This window comes from Cherax quadricarinatus, chromosome 22, assembly GCF_038502225.1.
Source record: "Cherax quadricarinatus isolate ZL_2023a chromosome 22, ASM3850222v1, whole genome shotgun sequence".
Classification (NCBI taxonomy): domain Eukaryota; kingdom Metazoa; phylum Arthropoda; class Malacostraca; order Decapoda; family Parastacidae; genus Cherax; species Cherax quadricarinatus.
Genome location: NC_091313.1, coordinates 21,968,674 through 21,991,339, shown reverse-complemented (window position 1 = coordinate 21,991,339; position 22,666 = coordinate 21,968,674). Strand labels below are relative to the sequence as shown.

General features: G+C 40.0%; 1 protein-coding gene across 4 annotated transcripts in view; it reads left to right on the top strand.

Annotated features, from left to right (window-relative positions):
• LOC128689739 (endoplasmic reticulum membrane sensor NFE2L1) overlaps positions 1–22,666 on the top strand; it is a 411,774-nt gene that overhangs the window by 12,981 nt on the left and 376,127 nt on the right. For all 4 annotated transcript variants that reach the window (XM_070087539.1, XM_070087540.1, XM_070087541.1 and 1 more), the window contains exon 2: positions 11,165–11,290. In XM_070087539.1, the coding sequence (XP_069943640.1) occupies positions 11,165–11,290 (126 nt within the window). The remainder of the gene's footprint in view (positions 1–11,164; positions 11,291–22,666) is intronic.

Here is a 22,666-nt window from a genome sequence, read left to right as displayed (position 1 = left end):
TGCTGCAAGCTTCCTGGCTGCTTTGTTTGGTTCTTCATGGTCAGTTTGGAGTCAAAATTTCACCCCGAGGATATCTTCTTCCCTAGGTACCAATACCCTCCCATTCATACTCATTGGTGCACCGGCATTACCATCATAGTGCCTAGAGACCATCATATTTGTTTTCTCAGGTGCAAATGTTACTTGTCATCTATTTCCCCAAGCAGATATAACTCTTAGCTTAGAGCAGCTGGCATTTCTTGGATAAGTGAAAGTCAGAGTACAGTCGTCTGCATATGCATGGGATTCTGGGATGAGATGAAGAAGGTCACTAAAGTAGACATTTTATAACAATGGTCCCAGCACACTTTCTTGTGGAACACGTGCCCCAATAGGATGTCTTGCTGATTTTGTTCCATTAAGAACTAACCTTAGAGATATACCATGAAGGTAATCACTGAGCAGACATAGATAGCATAGAGCCTGCAATTCCCAGTGCTTGCAGTTTTGCCAAGAGGCCCTCGTGCCACACTCTGTCGTTAGCACCAGCAATGTCCAGTGCTACCATCACTCAGGCTTTTTGAGATAGTGAAATTTAGGTTTCTTCACAAGGAACGTTTTTAATGATAGGATTATCCTGGTGAAGTTTTTGTGGTGTGGGTGAAGTAATACACAACTGCTCTGTGCAGCATTTATTGGCTAGTATGCTCGTGTCATCTGCCACTGTAACTTAAGTGTATCCTTTCAAACTACGGACTTGGTGGGGTTTGAACCCATGGCAAATGAGTCCCAAAACTCCAGGCCAGTGCATAAGCCATTGGGACAGCTGGCTCTGATAAGATTCATCTAAGTATATTTCTATACACCATAGGGAAGTTAGCATGGGCCCCACTGTGACCACAAGTGTAAGTTTTTACAGATGAATCTCCCACCAGCATGGCTGTGGCGAATTCTAGGTTAAGTCTACTCAAAGCCACCATCATTACTTATTTTTTTATTAACACATCGGCCTTCTCCCACCAAGGCAGGGTGGCCCAAAAAAGAAAAACTTTCATCATCATTCACTCCATCTCTGTCTTGCCAGAGGTGTGCTTACACTACAGATATAAAACTGCAACATTAACACCCCTCCTTCAGAGTGCAGACACTGTACTTCCCATCTCCAGGACTCCAGTCTGGCCTGATGGTTTCCGCGACTTCCCTCATAAATGTTACCTTGCTCACACTCCAACAGAGCATCAAGTCCTAAAAACCATTTGTCTCCATTCACTCCTATCTAACATGCTCATTCATGCTTGCTGGAAGTCAAAGCCCTGCGCATACAAAACTTCCTTTACCCCCCTCCCTCCAACCTTTCCTAGGCCAGCCCCTAGCCCGTCTTCCGTCCACTACAGATTATATACTCCTAATTTCCAAACTACGGATTCTCTGCATTATATTCACACCACACATTGCCCTCAGACATGACATCTCCACTGCCTCCAGCCTTCTCCTTGTTGCAACATTCACCACCCATGTTTCACATCCATATAAGAGTATTGGTATACTATACTCTCATACAAAGTTCTTTGTCTCCACAGACTCCTAAGTGCACCACTCACCTTTTTCCCCTCATCAATTCTATGATTCACCTCATCTTTCATAGACCCATCTGCTGGCACATCCACTCCCAAATATCTGAACACATTCACCTCCACATTTTCTCCTTCCAATCTGATATCCAATCTGTGGAAAATTACATGGATGTATCTCATTAGATACATATCAGTAAATGGTAACAAAGATAATTATTATTTATCAAAGTTACAGAGACAAATAGGAATTTTTGGGACACCTAGGTCACAAAAAATGTCCCCCTTCGATACTTACCATAATCTATCTCTCCACAAGTTACTCTAGACCTATTAATTACAAATGAAATATACATCACCAGGAATTCTGGTAAAATTTAATATAAATTTGTGGACTGTGTATTAAAATTAATAAATGATTACATATACACATTTATGTAATAGAAGGGGAATTTATACTCATAACACTCACCAATTAGTCTGGAGATTACTGTGTATCATGCACAGAACCCCCCTCTAACTATATTTATGATGATAATACTGGCCAGAATTACAAACATAATTTAGATAGCTTATCTGAGGTTCCTGGAGTTGTCCTGTTCATCGGCTTAATGCTCAAATTATGCAGTAATGCACATCCAACAATTTCGGCTCCTATTTGAGAGGTTTTAAGCCCAATATAACCCCCAGAGTGACGAAAATTAAGCACATTACACTAACGTGCTTGTACTACATTAAAAAAACAATGGCGACTCCTCCCCGCTTGTCAGCGCAGGCGCAGAGCCTCCCTGTCGGCTCCATTCTCTAAAATACACTTTTAATCAGATTTATTTACACAGCATAATTTTGGGAAATTATTTTCCACACAATCTTTCTTCACCTAAGTTTTTGTTATCCTCATCACCTTACTCTTTCCTATAGTACAGTGGAACCTTGGTTTTTGTGATTAATTCATTCCAGAAAATCTGACGAAAACCGAATTGTACAAATACTGAAGCAATATTTCCCATAAGAAATAATGTAAATTCAGTTAATCCATTCCCGACACCCAAAAATATTAACAAAAAATACATTGTATAGAGAATAACTGTAGCTTTACATACAGAAAACAATGAGAAGTAAATGTGAATGACTAATGAAATGGATAAATGAGCATTTAACATCACGTTTACCTTTATTGAAGACTCCTGTTGGTGCATGGAAGATGGCGAGGAGGGGAAAGGGTGGAGAGGTTATTGTTTGGAAGGGGAATTCTCTTCCATAAGGACTTCAGGTATCAAGGCCCTGACTGGGGTTACTTCCCTTCTTTGTCTTTTACTGGCACTAGGACCAGCTTGAGAGTCACTGTACCCCTGTCGCACAAAAATCTGTCCAGAGAGGTATGCTTCTGGCATCTTTTTAAGAGTTGCCTAAAATGGGGCAAGGCATTGTCATTGAACATGTTGCAGACAAGGCTTGCAACAGCTTTGTTAGGGTGATATTTCTCCACAAAGCTCTGCAACTCACTCCACTTTGCACACATGTCCTTAATCACTGAAAAAGGCCCCATGGTGGCTTATTTAGCAGTCACACTCAATAAATATGCACAGAAATGTTTTGGCTGAACACACGAGGTGATGCTCACTCAACAGTAAACAAAGGCAGACTGAGTCACTCGGTGCTTGAGTGGCCAAGTGACATGGGCGGGCGGGCGGATGCGTTTGGTATGGACCATTGTCAGCTCTACGAAAACCGAGGTGATGTATGAAAGCTGGGACATAATTTTGACGGAAAAGTCGTCAAAAACCGAATCCTACGAAAACTGGGGCATATGAAAACTGAGGTTCCACTGTATTCTCTTTTAATTTTCTTCTTTTACATGCCCTACCAAACTCATCTACCAACCTCTGCAACTTCTCTTCAGAATCTCCCAAAATCACAGTGTCATCAGCAAAGAGCAACTGTGACAACTCCCACTTTGTGTTAGATTCTTCATCTTTTAACCCCACACCTCTTGCCAACACCCAAGCATTCACTTCTCTTACAACCCCATCTATAAATATATTGAACAATGATGGTGACATCAGACATCCTTGTCTAAGGCCTACTTTTACTGGGAAATAATCTCCCTCTCTGTTACATACTTTGACCTGAGCCTCACTATCCTCATAAAAACTCTTCACTGCTTTCAGTAACCAACCTCCTACTCCATACATTTGCAACATCTTTATCCCATCAATCCCAGTTGCCTTACCCCCTGTCATTCTGCCTGCTGCCTCACGAACTTCCCCCACACTCACAACTGGCTCTTCCTCACTCCTACAAGATGTTATTCCTCCTTGCCCTATACAGGAAATCACAGCTTCCCTATCTTCATCAACATTTAACAATTCCTCAAAATATTCCCTCCATCTTCCCAATACCTCTAACTCTCCATTTATTAATTAGTGTTTGCAATAAAGCTAACAGAATCCTTGGCTTCATAGCAAGAAGTATAAATAATAGAAGTCCTAAGGTTGTTCTTCAACTCTATACATCTTTGGTTAGGCCTCAATTAGATTATGCTGCACAGTTTTGGTCACCGTATTACAGAATGGATATAAATGCACTGGAAAATGTACAAAGGAGGATGACAAAGTTGATCCCATGTATCAGAAATCTTCCCTATGAGGATAGACTGAGGACCCTGAATCTGCACTCTAAAAAGGCGTAGAATTAGGGGGGATATGATTGAGGTATATAAATGGAAAACAGGAATTAATAAAGGGGATGTAAATAGAGTGCTAAAAATATCTAACATAGACAGGACTCTCAACAATGGCTTTAAATTGGAAAAATTCAGATTCAGGAAGGATATAGGAAAGCACTGGTTTGGTATTAGAGTTGTGGATGTGGAACAAACTCCCGAGTATCGTCATAGATGCTAAGACGTTGTGTAGTTTTAAAATTAGGTTGGATAAATACATGAGTGGGTGTGGGTGGGTGTGAGTTGGACCTGACTAGCTTGTGCTACTAGGTCGGATGCACTGCTCCTCCCGTAAGTGGCATGTCTGACCTCACTAGGTCAAGGCATTGGCTTAAGCAGGTGGGAGAATTGGAGCTGCCTTGCATAGGCCAGTAGGCCTGTTGCACTGTTCCTTCTTTCTCATGTTCTTATTTTTAACTATCAGATCCACTCGTTCCCTAGGCTTCATCAGCTTATTAATCTCACTCCAAAACTTTTTCTTATTTTCAACAAAATTTGTTGATAACATCTCACCCACTCTCTCATTTGCTCTCTTTTTACATTGCTTCACCACTCTCTTAACCTCTCTTTTTCCCTCCATATACTCCCCCCTTCTACCTTTACATCATCATTCCACCAATCGCTCTTCTTCCCTCCTGCACCCACTTTCCTGTAACCACAAACTTCTGCTGAACACTCTAAAACTATGAAATTGTAAAACATGATTTCAAACAAACCACGGAATGGGTGGGGTTTGAACCCATGGCACACGAGTCCTAAAACTCCAGGTCAGTGCATAAGCTACTCAGCCAGCTGGCTTTAATAAGATTCATCCAACTAGGTATATTTCTATACAACATATCATCTAGCTATGGTGTATAGAAATATACTGAGCTATACCCTGGCATGCGAGCAGGGGGGGGTTTGAACTGGAAGTCAGCATCAGTTACCCTAACATTCCTAAACTGTGACACTGTAATGGCTGTACACCACTGACATACATCTTCATAAGAAATCACATCTTTTCTATGGTACACTGACTAGAACTAGTGCACAATGTAAGTGAGGTTTCACTATGGCAGTTTATTGTTCAAAGGTAAATTTTATCCAGCAATTTAGTGGGAAACAGCCTATATGGTAAAGGCAAATTTACATCATGAAATGTAATACATGTAAGCTGTTATTTTTATTGCCTAAATCAACAAATAAATTGTTAATATAACCAGTTAGAAAATTACTCTCATCTGTTGAAATGTAAATACAGTGGACCCCTGACTTACGATATTAATCCGTTCCAGAGAGCACATCATAAGACGAAATTATCGTAAGTTGAATTAATTTTCCCCTAAGAAATAATGGAAATCAAATTAATCCGTTCAAGACACTCAAAAGTATGAAAAAAATTTTTTTTTACCACATGAAATATACATTTTCCTATACACAAAAAGAAGGATACATGCACAGTATATATTGTGCATGTATCCAAGTGCAAGTGTACTAAATGAAGAATAAATGACACCTTTATTGAAGATGTGGTGATGAGTGATGAGACACTGTTTGTGTCCTGGGAGTGCCTTTTCCTCCTGAGTAATGTAGGTCCTGTTTGGCATTTTCTTCCAGAACAGGCCTTATCACACTGTGTGTGCCACTATGATTCTTAAATCTCTCAAACCAACCTTTGCTGGTCTAAAATTCACCAATATGAGCACTAGTTCCATTAAGGACCCCAATGGAAATAAGTTAGTCCTCAATGACACACTGACTTTCTTGGGCAATATCACACTAGCTCAGCTGAGGTGCTCAGGCCAGACGGACCAGACAACCGCGTTTGGGACGAATGATGTAAGTCGAGTTTTTCAACGTAGGTCGGGGTCAAATTTTTACGCTGACAAACATCGAAAGTCGGGTTTATCGTAGGTTGAGGCCATCATAAGTCGGGGGTCCACTGTACTACTAAACTGTACTTTGAAAATAGTTTTCTTATAACATACAGTACTGTATTTATTATTAATGTAAGCTACATATTTTGTTTTAAACTTAACTGTAATTTTAATTATGTGTAGCATTTTAAATCTTCATTGGTTTCTGTATTGGACATGTTCAGTATAACCAATATTATGTTCTTATTTCTTTATGCATTACTGTACATGTTCTTATAGCAGGTAGTGGCCCATTTCCTCTTAAATCCTTGTTCAAGAGTCAATATATTTTGTATCTTCTGGTAGAAAGTTGAAGAGTCTTGGACTGCAGATGTTTTGGTATAGTTTTCTGTAATTGTACATGGTTTGTGACATGAGAATAATTAGTTTTGAATTGCTTTAATTAATCTGTAATGATGATCTGTATTATGTGGCAATAATTTAGCCACAGTAGTAGCAGGTTGGTAATGGTACTAGCAAATTGATAATGGTGTATGTAAAGTTCATTTTGAATGTACTGAATAACTAAATGGTTTTAATACTATATAAATCAAATCAAAGAACAGTATAAACAGTGTCTCATTTAAACATTCTGCAAAAAAAAAAAAAAAAAAATCTACAAGAGTTTGGAATACATACTGCATAGCATTTAATGTAAGATGACTGAATATTTAGGACTTTTCTACAACAGCCACCTTTTTCAATATTTTATTTAATATTGCTTCAACTATTGTATTATAGTTGCTGAAATAGTTATAATAGTAGAAACTGAGGACAATTTATGTGTATTGGTACTCTTAATTTATTTTATTATTTAAATTTGCAGCATTAAGTGGATAATGACAAGAAAATTTTAATGATAACTATGGTACAATATTATGTAATTTGGTAAATTTTGAATGTTGGTCGTTGTATGAATTTGGTGATAATTTATAAGATACTTTAAACTGTACAGTATTATATGAGCTGTGTAATGGATATAATTTTATGTTGTGCAGATGGGAAAATCCTAATGTAACATAACACAACCTAACTTAATCTGATGGTACTCACATTGTAGCATGCAAAATAGTTGTGGTTACACACTCACAGTCTGGTTTATGAGGTCATGCATCAGGAGACCTGGCCTGGGACTGGGCGTTGACTCTCAGAACACATTCTAGATAGACTGCAGGTAATCCACTTTTTTCACACCTGGTGCATAATATAATAGTAAGTAAGTAAGTAAATTTATTCAGGTATACACAAATAGTTACATAGAATTATCATACATAGCAGCATATGTGTAGAGAACCTAGGATAACCCAAAAAAGTCAGACAGAGTGACTTATTTCCATTGGGGTCCTTTTACCTTATTATTATAATATAAAGGTTATAATATTTTCTTATTATTCTACAATGAAGATAACATCTTATTATCATACTAAAAAGACTATCTACTACACGAGGGTCATTAAGACTATCTACAATACGAGGGTAATAATAATAATAATAATAATATCATTATTTCTACGCGTACATATACAAGGTACAGTGGACCCTCAACCAGCGATATTAATCCGTTCCTGAGAGCTCATCGTTAATCAAAATAATCGTTAGTCAAGTTAATTTTCCCCATAAGAAATAGTGGAAATCAAATTAATCCGTGCAAGACACCCCAAAGTATTGAAAAAAAAAAAATTTTACCACATGAAATATTAATTTTAATACACACAAACTGAAGAAGACATGCACAGTTACATGACACTTACCTTTATTGAAGATCTGGTGATGATTGATGGGATGGGAGGAGGGGAGACCGTTGATCTTGTTAGTGTTTAGAAGGGGAATCCCCTTCCATTAGCACTTGAGGCAGCAAGTCTTTTTCTGGGGTTACTTCCCTTGTTCTTTTAATGCCACTAGGACCAGCTTCAGAGTCACTGGACTTCTGTCACACAACATATCTGTCCATAGAGGCCTGTACCTCTCGTTCCTTTATCCTAAAGTGTTTCACAACATTGTCAGTGTAATAGTCACCAGCACAGCTTGCAATAGCTGTGTGAGGGTGATTTTCATCAAAAAAGGTTTGCACTTTAAGCCACTTTGCACACATTTCCTTAATCTTTGAAGCAGGCAACTTCTTCAATTTCTCTCTCCCCTCCTCCGAAGCAGTTTCCTCAGGTGTGGCCTCTTACTGTTGAAGATGATCTAGCAGCTCATCAGTGGTTTGTTCTTCATTGTCCTCCTCCACCAACTCTTCCACATCCTCCCCACTAACCTCACCAATATGAGCACTAGTTCCAGGCATTTTTTCCTGTTCACCTGGGTGTTAGTCAACTGTTGTGGGTCGCATCCTGAGGGATAAGATTAAGGACCACAATGGAAATAAGTTAGACAGTCCTCGATGATGCACTGACTTTCTTGGGTTATCCTGGGTGGCTAGCCCTCTGGGGTTAATCGTTTCTCGGTAATTGTTTCACGTTAAGCCACACCAACAACACTCTCCACATCTTCGAGTAATACAGCTGATGGTGGTGCAGCAACAACAACAGCTGACTGTGGTGCAGCAGCAGCTGCACCTTTGGCAAGAACAGCTCCTTGATTGCCATTTTCTTACCCACAATAGTAGCAATGGTTGATTGGGGTTTATTATACAACCTGACCAGCTCAGAGACACGCACTCCACTTTCATACTTAGCAATGATCTCTTTCTTCATCTCCATGGTAATTCTCACCCTTTTTGCTGTAGGGTTGGCACTAGAAGCTTTCTTGGGGCCCATGGTGACTTATTTTGCAGGTGCAATCACTACAAAGGCTGTGATAATATGAAATGTTCCAGTTGTTGTATGTTTGGAAGCGACCGCGGTGGCTGGCTGGCTTGTAAACACTGAGACCCAAGGGACAAGTGAGGCGCGCTCAGGCCAAAGTGGATGCGTATGGTACGGAACGAATAGCGCTGGTCGGGTTTTTAAGCGCTAGTTGAGGCAAAATTTTTGCGTTTAAATGTACCGCTAGTCAGATTTATCGTTAATCGATGCCATCGCTGGTTAAGGGTCCACTGTATACAGGCCTAGCTTGACATCAGTGACATACTACTACAGTGGTCCCTCGTTTATCATCGTTAATCTGTTCCTGGAAGTGCGACGATTATCGAAATAGACAATTTTCGAATAAATTTTCCCATAAGAAATAAATACAATTAATCCGTTCCTGACACCCAGAAGTATTAAAACAAAAATTTTTTTACATGAAATATAGATGGAGTACATAAACAATACAATGCGATATGATGAATGAAACATTAACAGCATAACACTTACCTTTATTGGCAATTCTTCTTAGTGTATGGAAGACTGGAGGAGGAGAGAGATGGATTAGTTACTGTTTGGAAGGGGAATTCCCTTCCATCAACACCTCAGGTACCAAGTCCTTTTCTGGGGTTACATGCTTCTCTTCTCTGTTTCTTAATGCCACTAGGACCAGCTTGAGAGTCACTGGAGTCCTGTCTCACAAAAACGTGTCCAGAGAGCTCTGTTTCTAGCGTCTCTTTGAAACTTCCCTGAAATGGGCCAAGACTCTGTCACTGTACAAGTTGCTGATATGGCTTGAAGCATCCTTCACAGGGTGATGTTTCTCCATAAATCTTTCCATCCTACCCCACATTTCAAAAATTTCCTTAATTTCTGAAGAAGGCACCTTCTTCCATCTCTCTTCCTCCTCCTCTGCAGCAAGATTCTGAGCTGCGATCTGTTGCTGTTCCTGCTGAAGCTCTTGCAGCTCCTCAGTGGTTAGCTCTTCATTGTGGTCCTCCACCAACTCTTCCACATCCTCCAAACTCACATCCAACCCCATGGAACTCCCCAATGCCACAATAGATTTCACAACTGACATAGGCTCATCAGGGTCAGCCACAAACCCTTCAAAATCCCTCTTGTGGACACAATCTGGCCACAATTTTCTCCAAGCAACAACAGCTTCCTTGATTTTCTTTTTCTTTGCCATGATGGAAGATATGGTTGTATGGGGTTTGTTATACATCCTGGCCAGTTTGGCCACATGTACGCCACTTTCATATTGTTCAATGATGTTTTTCTTAAATTCAATCGTATTTCTCACCTTCTTTACCAAAGGCTTGGCACTAGGAGCTTTCTTTGGAGCCATGGTAGCTTATTTAACATTTGCAAGCTCTAAAATGAATGGAATATTATGAAATATTTCTTATGAACTAGTGAGGGGACCATCGCTCACTGGTAAACAATGGCACACTGGCTGGGAAGGGAAGCCGAGGTGGCTCAGAGCTATGAGTACGCGTCCAGGATGAACGACGATTAGCGAGTCAACCGACCATTTGCGAGCCAATGTTTGGACAAAAATAATGCGACGATTTCCGAAAAGGATGACTATCGAGCCCGATGATTATCAAGGGACCACTGTATATAGAAAGCCGCTTGTTACGCAGAGCATTTCGGGCAAATTAGGTCAGTTTTGTCCTAGGAAGTGACCCACACCAGTTGACTAACACCCAGGTACCCATTTTACTGATGGTTGAACATAGACATCCGGTGTAAAGAAACACAGCCAGTGTTTATACCCTATCAGGGAATCGAACCTGGACAATCGCCGTGTGAAGCGAGAGCTTTAGCCACCAGGCCACGGGCTACCATGGATTGTGGACTGTGAATGGAAAACTAACCAGATGTTCAGATTGGGCTAAATGGCTCAATAGAATGATATGTGTACAGTATTACAGAGAAATGTTCTTTGAATCACAAAATGAACCCAAATCTGAAACAAAGTTTGTTATGCAGACATGATTTTGCTTTCATTGTTTTTTAAGTTTTTGGGGGCTTCTAAGTCTTTAGTTTTAGGGGGCTTCTTGCACCTACTATATTTAAACTATATTTTAACATCTTTGCATTATCTTTTATTTGTTACTTCCAGATTATTTTAAGATATTAATTCTTTGATAAAACAGTAATGTATTTAGCTAAATTATGTATTTTTTTTTGCAGGATTTGGCTCTAATTGAGGCATTGTGGAAGCAAGATGTTGATTTGGGAGTGCCCCGAGAGTTATTTGACGATGATGTGGAAACAGTCAATGATGCCCAAACCAAGGATAAGGACCATGGCAAAAAGGTAGAATTTATTATGATAAATAATTAGAACACTCCTTTTGGGACCTTTTTTTTTCCTAGTTTTATGTAAGTTACTCTAATTTGCTGAAATTATATGTATGTCAGGTCTCTTATTTTTGCATAGAAATACAGTGGAACCTCGTTTTTCGGCCGTAATCCGTTCCAGAAGTTCAGCCTAAATTCAAAACGGCCTAAATTCAAAGCAGTATTTTCCATAAGATTTTTTTTTTTTTTATTATCACACCGGCCGATTCCCACCAAGGCAGGGTGGCCCGAAAAAGAAAAACTTTCACCATCATTCACTCCATCACTGTCTTGCCAGAAGGGTGCTCTACACTACAGTTTTTAAACTGCAACATTAACACCCCTCCTTCAGAGTGCAGGCACTGTACTTCCCATCTCCAGGACTCAAGTCCGGCCTGCCGGTTTCCCTGAATCCCTTCATAAATGTTACTTTGCTCACACTCCAACAGCACGTCAAGTATTAAAAACCATTTGTCTCCATTCACTCCTATCAAACACGCTCACGCATGCCTGCTGGAAGTCCAAGCCCCTCGCACACAAAACCTCCTTTACCCCCTCCCTCCAACCCTTCCTAGGCCGACCCCTACCCCGCCTTCCTTCCACTACAGACTGATACACTCTTGAAGTCATTCTGTTTCGCTCCATTCTCTCTACATGTCCGAACCACCTCAACAACCCTTCCTCTGCCCTCTGGACAACAGTTTTGGTAATCCCGCACCTCCTCCTAACTTCCAAACTACGAATTCTCTGCATTATATTCACACCACACATTGCCCTCAGACATGACATCTCCACTGCCTCCAGCCTTCTCCTCGCTGCAACATTCATCACCCACGCTTCACACCCATATAAGAGCGTTGGTAAAACTATACTCTCATACATTCCCCTCTTTGCCTCCAAGGACAAAGTTCTTTGTCTCCACAGACTCCTAAGTGCACCACTCACTCTTTTTCCCTCATCAATTCTATGATTCACCTCATCTTTCATAGACCCATCCGCTGACACGTCCACTCCCAAATATCTGAATACGTTCACCTCCTCCATACTCTCTCCCTCCAATCTGATATTCAATCTTTCATCACCTAATCTTTTTGTTATCCTCATAACCTTACTCTTTCCTGTATTCACCTTTAATTTTCTTCTTTTGCACACCCTACCAAATTCATCCACCAATCTCTGCAACTTCTCTTCAGAATCTCCCAAGAGCACAGTGTCATCAGCAAAGAGCAGCTGTGACAACTCCCACTTTGTGTGTGATTCTTTATCTTTATTCCATAAGAATTAATGTAAATACAATTAATCCATTCCAGGAGGAGGAGAGTTTGTTTGGAGGCAGGACACGATACTCCTTCAATATGACGCTAATATCAACTCTACGGCTTATTTATCTATCACAATTGATCTGATATGACATAAACAATATATAGTAAATAACATAGAAACCTGATATACACTCTAGAAAGAATAAAATACAGTGGACCCCCGGTTAACGAACTTTTTTCATTCCAGTAGTATGTTCAGGTGCCAGTATTGACCGAATTTTTTCCCATAAGGAATATTGTGAAGTAGATTAGTCCAGTTCAGACCCCCAAACATACACGTACAAACGCACTTACATAAATACACTTACATAATTGGTCGCATTTGGAGGTGATCGTTAAGCGGGGGTCCACTGTATGTCACTACGTATGTGAGGAATGGTGGTGGTGGTTTTGCTGTTGTTGGGTTATCAGGGCCACTGGTGGCATAAGCTGTACATATAGTGGTGGTGGTGGCGATAGCGGTGTTGTCAAGTGGCCCTACATACCTCCAGTAACATTGGAGGAGTTTCGTGTCCTTTTTCTATCACTTAATAACTTAACTTGCTTGCTAAACTGTTAATTACTACACTTTATCACTGGCTGGCGCTATAACCTTTATCGACTCCTGCTGCTTTAGTATTGTACATATCGTAGAATCACTGAAGAGGGCACATTCTCCCCTCTCTCTTCCTCCTCCACTTTCGCACTTTGCTAATTTCTTTCTTCAATTCTATCGTGTATCTCACTTTACCAAAGGGCTGGCACTAGGAAGTTTCTTTTGGCCAATGGTGGCTTATTTTACAGTCACACTTAAAAAACAAGCACAAAAACCAATGGTTGAATGCGTGGAGTATGTGCTCATTCACCGAGAGACACAGGGAAACTGACTCACCAAAGTGCGGTGTCCCTGTGGGAGAGGCGGGCTAACGCGTCTAATACGGTCAACTTACAAGGCACTGGCTGAAATACGGAGCAAAATTTCTGCACAAAAAACGGCCTAAATACAAATCAGCCAATAAACAAAGCGGCCGAAAAACAAGGTTCCACTGTACAGATGGAAATGTGTGCCAAACTTGAGCAATAAATAATTAGGTTATGTGAATCAATAACATATCTTCCAGTGGTATTTAGTGATGTATTTTTTCCTTGGTTATTATTACTCATATAAGACATATCTAACTCCTGTATATAAGTGGGACTGTACATATTTCTGTGCATTATGCCCTTGATGTAAAGGACTCCTGAAATATAGTACAAAAGCTTCTGGGACAGTTGATTTGGAACCAACAAAGGCTATTGGTTAAAGAATTGTATGTTATTGTTATGATCAAGGCAAAATCTCATCTGTATCTGCTATAAATGTAAATTTTTCAAATGGTCCGCTTCATAGCCAATGTAAATTTTGGGATGAAATTAATGAGATTTTATTCACATTAATAACCCAAAGGGTTGGTATCACAGGATAATCAAATAAAGTCATTCTGGTTATTTCAATTAGAGTTCTTTTATCCTCTTTCCCAGGATGCCACCGTGGCCTGGTGGCTAAAGCTCTCCCTTCACACGGCGAGGGTCCGGGTTCGATTCTTGGCGAGGGTAGAAGCATTGGGCATGTTTCTTTACACTGGTTGTTTATGTTCCTAGTAAAATGGGAAACTGGGTGTTAGTTGACTGGTGTGGGTTGCATCCTGGGACAAAACTGACCTAATTTGCTTGAAATGCTCTGCTTAACAAGTGGCTTTCTATATAGTAGTATGTCATTGATGTCAGCTAGGCCTATATAGCTTGTACATGTACTTGTAGAAAAAAAGATATTTTTTTTTTTTTTATCACACTGGCCGATTCCCACCAAGGCAGGGTGGCCCGAAAAAGAAAAACTTTGACCATCATTCACTCCATCACTGTCTTGCCAGAAGGGTGCTTTACACTACAGTTTTTAAACTGCAACATTAACACCCCTCCTTCAGAGTGCAGGCACTGTACTTCCCATCTCCAGGACTCAAGTCCGGCCTGCCGGTTTCCCTGAACCCCTTCATAAATGTTACTTTGCTCACACTCCAACAGCACGTCAAGTATTAAAAACCATTTGTCTCCATTCACTCCTATCAAACACGCTCACGCACGCCTGCTGGAAGTCCAAGCCCCTCACACACAAAACCTCCTTTACCCCCTCCCTCCAACCTTTCCTAGGCCGACCCCTACCCCGCCTTCCTTCCATTACAGACTGATACACTCTTGAAGTCATTCTGTTTCGCTCCATTCTCTCTACATGTCCAAACCACCTCAACAACCCTTCCTCAGCCCTCTGGACAACAGTTTTGGTAATCCCGCACCTCCTCCTAACTTCCAAACTACGAATTCTCTGCATTATGTTCACACCACACATTGCCCTCAGACATGACATCTCCACTGCCTCCAGCCTTCTCCTCGCTACAACATTCATCACCCATGCTTCACACCCATATAAGAGCGTTGGTAAAACTATACTCTCATACATTCCCCTCTTTGCCTCCAAGGACAAAGTTCTTTGTCTCCACAGACTCCTAAGTGCACCACTCACCCTTTTCCCCTCATCAATTCTATGATTCACCTCATCCTTCATAGACCCATCTGCTGACACGTCCACTCCCAAATATCTGAATACATTCACCTCCTCCATACTCTCTCCCTCCAATCTGATATCCAATCTTTCATCACCTAATCTTTTTATCCTCATAACCTTACTCTTTCCTGTATTCTCTTTTAATTTTCTTCTTTTGCACACCCTACCAAATTCATCCACCAATCTCTGCAACTTCTCTTCAGAATCTCCCAAGAGCACAGTGTCATCAGCAAAGAGCAACTGTGACAACTCCCACTTTATGTGTGATTCTTTATCTTTTAACTCCACGCCTCTTGTCAAGACCCTCGCATTTACTTCTCTTACAACCCCATCTATAAATATATTAAACAACCACGGTGACATCACACATCCTTGTCTAAGGCCTACTTTTACTGGGAAATAATTTCCCTCTTTCCTATGTACTCTAACTTGAGCCTCACTATCCTCGTAAAAACTCTTCACTGCTTTCAGTAACCTACCTCCTACACCATACACCTGCAACATCTGCCACATTGCCCCCCTATCCACCCTGTCATACGCCTTTTCCAAATCCATAAATGCCACAAAGACCTCTTTAGCCTTATCTAAATACTGTTCACTTATATGTTTCACTGTAAACACCTGGTCCACACACCCTCTACCTTTCCTAAAGCCTCCTTGTTCATCTGCTATCCTATTCTCAGTCTTACTTTTAATTCTTTCAATGATAACTCTACCATACACTTTACCAGGTATACTCAACAGACTAATCCCCCTATAATTTTTGCACTCTCTTTTGTCCCCTTTGCCTTTATACAAAGGAACTATGCATGCTCTCTGCCAATCCCTAGGTACCTTACCCTCTTCCATACATTTATTAAATAATTGCACCAACCACTCCAAAACTATATCCCCACCTGCTTTTAACATTTCTATCTTTATCCCATCAATCCCGGCTGCCTTACCCCCTTTCATTTTACCTACTGCCTCACGAACTTCCCCCACACTCACAACTGGCTCTTCCTCACTCCTACAAGATGTTATTCCTCCTTGCCCTATACACGAAATCACAGCTTCCCTATCTTCATCAACATTTAACAATTCCTCAAAATATTCCCTCCATCTTCCCAATACCTCTACCTCTCCATTTAATAACTCTCCTCTCCTATTTTTAACTGACAAATCCATTTGTTCTCTCGGCTTCCTTAACTTGTTAATCTCACTCCAAAACTTTTTCTTATTTTCAACAAAATTTGTTGATAACATCTCACCCACTCTCTCATTTGCTCTCTTTTTACATTGCTTCACCACTCTCTTAACCTTCTCTTTTTCTCCATATACTCTTCCCTCCTTGCATCACTTCTACTTTGTAAAAACTTCTCATATGCTAACTTTTTCTCCCTTACTACTCTCTTTACATCATCATTCCACCAATCGCTCCTCTTCCCTCCCGCACCCACTTTCCTGTAACCACAAACTTCTGCTGAACACTCTAACACTACATTTTTAAACCTACCCCATACCTCTTCGACCCCATTGCCTATGCTCTCATTAGCCCATCTATCCTCCAATAGCTGTTTATATCTTTCCCTAACTGCCTCCTCTTTTAGTTTATAAACCTTCACCTCTCTCTTCCCTGATGCTTCTATTCTCCTTGTATCCCATCTACCTTTTACTCTCAGTGTAGCTACAACTAGAAAGTGATCTGATATATCTGTGGCCCCTTTATAAACATGTACATCCTGAAGTCTACTCAACAGTCTTTTATCTACCAATACATAATCCAACAAACTACTGTCATTTTGCCCTACATCATATCTTGTATACTTATTTATCCTCTTTTTCTTAAAATATGTATTACCTATAACTAAACCCCTTTCTATACAAAGTTCAATCAAAGGGCTCCCATTATCATTTACTCCTGGCACCCCAAACTTACCTACCACACCCTCTCTAAAAGTTTCTCCAACTTTAGCATTCAGGTCCCCTACCACAATTACTCTCTCACTTGGTTCAAAGGCTCCTATACATTCACTTAACATCTCCCAAAATCTCTCTCTCTCCTCTGCATTCCTCTCTTCTCCAGGTGCATACACGCTTATTATGACCCACTTCTCGCATCCAACCTTTACTTTAATCCACATAATTCTTGCATTTACACATTCATATTCTCTTTTCTCCTTCCATAACTGATCATTCAACATTACTGCTACCCCTTCCTTTGCTCTAACTCTCTCAGATACTCCAGATTTAATCCCATTTATTTCCCCCCACCGAAACTCCCCTACCCCCTTCAGCTTCGTTTCGCTTAGGGCCAGGACATCCAACTTCTTTTCATTCATAACATTAGCAATCATCTGTTTCTTGTCATCTGCACTACATCCACGCACATTCAAGCATCGCAGTTTTATAAAGTTTTTCTTCTCTTTTTTTAGTAAATGTCTACAGGAGAAGGGGTTACTAGCCCATTGCTCCCGGCATTTTAGTCGCCTCATACGACATGCATGGCTTACGGAGGAAAGATTCTTTTCCACTTCCCCATGGACAATAGAAGAAATAAAGAAGAACAAGAGCTATGTAGAAAAAGGAGAAAAACCTAGATGTATGTATATATACATGCATGTGCATGTCTGTGAAGTGTGACCAAAGTGTAAGTTGGAGTAGCAAGATATCCCTGTTATCTAGCGTGTTTATGAGACAGAAAAAGACACCAGCAATCCTACCATCATGCAAAACAGTTACAGGTTTCTGTTTCACAGTCATCTGGCAGGACGGTAGTACTTCCCTGGGTGGTTGCTGTCTACCAACCTACTACCTATATATTATTATTATTATTATTATTATTATTATTATTATTACAGTTGACTATTCCTAGGGTACATACTGCTAGGTAAACAGATGTAACAGGTGTAAGGAAACATGTCCAGAATTTCCACTTGTGCTGGGATCAGACTGAGAGCCTTCATATGTGAGCTGAAGGTGCTACCACTTGAGCCACATATCACCTGATTAAATGATTCTTACACCTCAGTCCCAGTCACACCTGCAGTTAGATGTACAGGAGGGCCCTGCTTATACAGCAGGTTAGGTTCCGGGTTCCCACTATAAAGTGAAATGTTGCCTTTTTTTCGCTTTCAAATGCATATAAAAGCCTGATAACATGTTTTCATTATCACATATTAAGTGAGCAAAAGAAATAGGCCTAAGAAAAAATATATATAAAAAAATGCATATACAGTACATGTACACTCATACTTACCTTAAAATATTTTTGGCCTTAACCCTTTCAGGGTCCGTCCCGTAGATCTACGGCTTTATGGTGAGTGTCCAAACCTTAGATCTACGCCATGAGCTCAGCTCACTCTGATAAACTGTGAGTGGTACATTTGGGCCAAGATATGAGAGAATACATCTATGTGGTATGTGTGCACCACATAAAACAGATCCTGCAGCACACTGTGTATAATGAGAGAAAAAAACTGAAATCATGATTTTTCGATTAAAACAGCGACTTTGCAGTGTTTTTTCGTATGTTTTTTATAGTTGTATTTGCGATTTCTTGGTCTCATTTGATAGAATGGAAGACATATTACAGAAATAGAGATGATTTTGATTGGTTTTAGCACTGGAAATGGCTTGAAACTGAGCTCAAAGTAGCGGAAATGTTAAATTTTTGCCGATATTCAAGAGTAAACAAACGACCTCACACATCTAATACACGTCAGCTGGTGGGTCTAATATACATTCACAAATATGGTGATGATATTTATACAATTATTACAGTATTGCATAACAGTAAATCTTCTATTTTTTGGTGTGAATAAAAATTCATTATGTGAATAAAAAATCAAAATGGAATTTATTTGTAAAGCCTCAAAATGTAACTAATGAACAGAGGAAATGTTAGTTTAGTTCCAGGAATACCTACATTGTTTATTCTGGAGCCTATTTTGAAATTGGAATATTTTGAACTTTGTGTTAAATTGGCCAAATTAACAATTTCCGATCACTTTATTTTGTAGTTGAAACAGTTGATTTGGCGATTTCTTGTGCTCAATCGATAGAATAGAAGTAATACTAGTGAAATAGCTAAGAATTTGGTTGATTGGAATAATGTAATTGGCCTAAAATGGGAGTCAAAGTCGGCAAAATCGCCGACTCGTAAATATCGCTGACACATCAAAATTCGCGAGAGCATAATTTCGTAAATTTTCCACCAAATTTCGTACTTTTTGTTTTATTACCTTCACAAAAAGATTCTCTACGATTTCATAAGAAAAAATAACAAATTTTTTTTTTTTAAAATTCTTGGACACTGGTGCGTGACTTCAGATTTTGGCCTTGGACCCTGAAAGGGTTAATGTAGGGTGAGAGGTAAAAGTACAGTGGACCCCCGGTATTCGATATTAATCCGTTCCTGAGAGATCGAATACCGAAAATATCGAAAAGTGAATCAATTTTCCCCATAAGAAATAATGGAAATCAAATTAATCTGTGCAAGACACCCAAAAGTATGAACAAAAAATTTTACTTCATGAAATATTAAGTTTAATGCAATAGAATAATTACATTAACAACAATAACAATAGAATAATATCAATAGAATAATTGACACTTACCTTTAATGGAGATCTGGTGATGATTGATGGGATGGGAGGAGGGGAGAGTGTTGAAGTTGTTACTGTTTAGAAGGGGAATCCCCTTCCATTAGGACTTGAGGTAGCAAGTCCTTTTCCGGGGTTACTTCCCTTCTTTTAATGCCACTAGGACCAGCTTGAGAGTCACTGGATTTCTGTCGCACAACATACCTGTCCATAGAGGCCTGTACCTCTCGTTCCTTTATGACTTTTCTAAAGTGATTTACAACATTGTCAGTGTAATAGTCACCAGCACGGCTTGCAATAGCTGTGTTAGGGTGATTGTCATCAAAAAAGATTTGCACTTCAAGCCATTTTGCACACATTTCCTTAATCTTTGAAGTAGGCAACTTCTTCAATTTCTCCATCCCCTCCTCCGAAGCAGTTTCCTCAGGTCTGGCCTCTTGCTGTTGAAGATGATCTAGCAGCTCATCAGTGGTTAGTTCATCATTGTCCTCCTCCACCAACTCTTCCACATCCTCCCCACTAATCTCCAACCCCAAGGACTTCCCCAATGCCACAATGGATTCCTCAACTGGCATAGGATTCCCAGGGTTAGCCTCAAACCCTTCAAAATCCCTTTTGTCTACACATTCTGGCCACAGTTTTTTTCCAAGCAGAGTTCAAGGTCCTCTTAGTCACTCCCTCTCAAGCCGTACCTATAAGGTTTATACAATTGAGGATATTAAAGTGATCCTTCCAAAAGTCTCTTAGAGTCAGTTGAGTTTCTGTGGTCACTATAAAGCACTTTTGAAACATAGCTGTTGTGTACAGTTTCTTGAAGTTGGAAATGACCTGCTGGTCCATGGGCTGCAGGAGAGGAGTGGTATTAGGAGGCAAAAACTTGACCTTAATGAAGCTCATGTCCCCAGAAAGTTGCTCTGCCAAGTCTGTAGGATGACCAGGGGCATTGTCTAATACCAGGAGGCACTTAAGGTCTAATTTCTTTTCAGTTAGGTAATTTTTCACAGTGGGGGCAAATGCATGGTGTAACCAGTCATAGAAAAAGTCCCTAGTGACCCATGCCTTACTGTTTGCCCTCCACAGCACACACAAATTAGCCTTGAGGACATTGTTTTTCCTGAGCACTCTGGGAGTTTCAGAATGATACACCAATAAAGGCTTCACTTTGCAATCACCACTAGCATTGGCACACATCAACAGAGTAAGCCTGTCTTTCATAGGCTTATGTCCTAGGAGTGTCTTTTCCTCCTGAGTAATGTAGGTCCTGCTTGGCATTTTCTTCCAAAACAGGCCTGTTTCATCGCAATTAAACACTTGTTCGGGTTTCAAGTCTTCACTGTCTATGTATTCCTTGAATTCCTTCACATATTTTTCAGCTGCTTTTTGGTCCGAACTGGCAGCCTCACCATGCCTAATCACACTATGTATGCCACTACGATTCTTAAATCTTTCAAACCAACCTTTGCTGGCCTTAAATTCACTCACATCACCACTAGTTGCAGGCAATTTCTTTACCAAATCGTCATGCAACTGCCTAGCCTTTTCACAAGTGATCGCTTGAGAGATGCTATCTCCTGCTATCTATTTTTCATTTATCCACACCAATAACAGTCTCTCAACATTTTCTAACACTTACGGTTGCTGTTTCATAATTACAGTTGCACCTTTTGCAAGAACAGCTTCCGTGATTGCCGTTTTCCTGGTCACTATAGTAGAGATGGTTGATTGGGGTTTACTATACAACCTGGCCAGCTCCGACACACGCACTCCACTTTCGTACTTTGCAATTATCTCTTTCTTCATTTCAATAGTCATTAACACCTTTTTTCTCAAAGTGTTGGCACTAGAAGCTTTCTTGGGGCCCATGGTGACTTATTTTGCAGAAACAAGCACCAAAAACAGTGATAATATGGAATGTACCGAATGTATCCTTAGATGCACGCACACTGGCTGGCTTGTAAACACTGGCACACACGGGGCAGTTCAGGGCACACGTGGACACGTCTCGTACGAATCGCATCGAATACCGGGTTTTCGATCGGATTCTGAGGCGAATTTTTTGCGTTAAAATGCATTGAATACCGGATTTATCGGATACTGATGCCATCAAATACCGGGGGTCCACTGTAGTATTTATTGAAGGCAGGGGTGGGCACAGCTAACTGAAAAGTTAGCTTCGCTAACCATTATTCTGAACTTAATTAGTTCCAGAACGCTGTTCGAGTGCTGTTAACGAATGAATTTGTTCCCATGAGGAATGCTGTAAATTAGATTAGTCCGTTTCAGACCCCCAAAAATACACTTACAAAAGCACTTACAAAAATACACATACAAAATTTTTCGGTTGGGAGCTGTTCAAAACTTAGAAAATATTAAGTTTTTTATATACATACATATTGTGGAAATGATTGTTAGTTAATCTAGAAATGTATGTTGCGTATCTAAAACTTAAGTAAAAACTTACTAAATAAATTACTGATGTAAGGCTTTAGGGAAAAGGAGAACTGGTGTTTAAAGCAGTTTACCATCTTTTCATTCCAGAGAAAATAGGTATGGCATTCCATCCAAACAAAAATGGAGAGGACCAATGTGCCGCTGTAGACTATTAAATTAAACTAAATTAAATTATTTTTTTTTATTTCTTTGTATAGTATACAATGTGTGATTTACAGTTATAAAATATTGTTAAGTACAAAGAAAGTAGCCACTAACTTTCCTGAGCATTTCGGGCAGACTAATAGAGTAGTACCTCGGTACTCGAACTTAATTTGTTCCAGAAGGCTCTTTGAGTACCGATCTGTTCTAGTATCAAACAAATTTTTCCCATAAGGAATAATGTAGATTAGATAATCCGTTTCAGACCCCAAAAAATA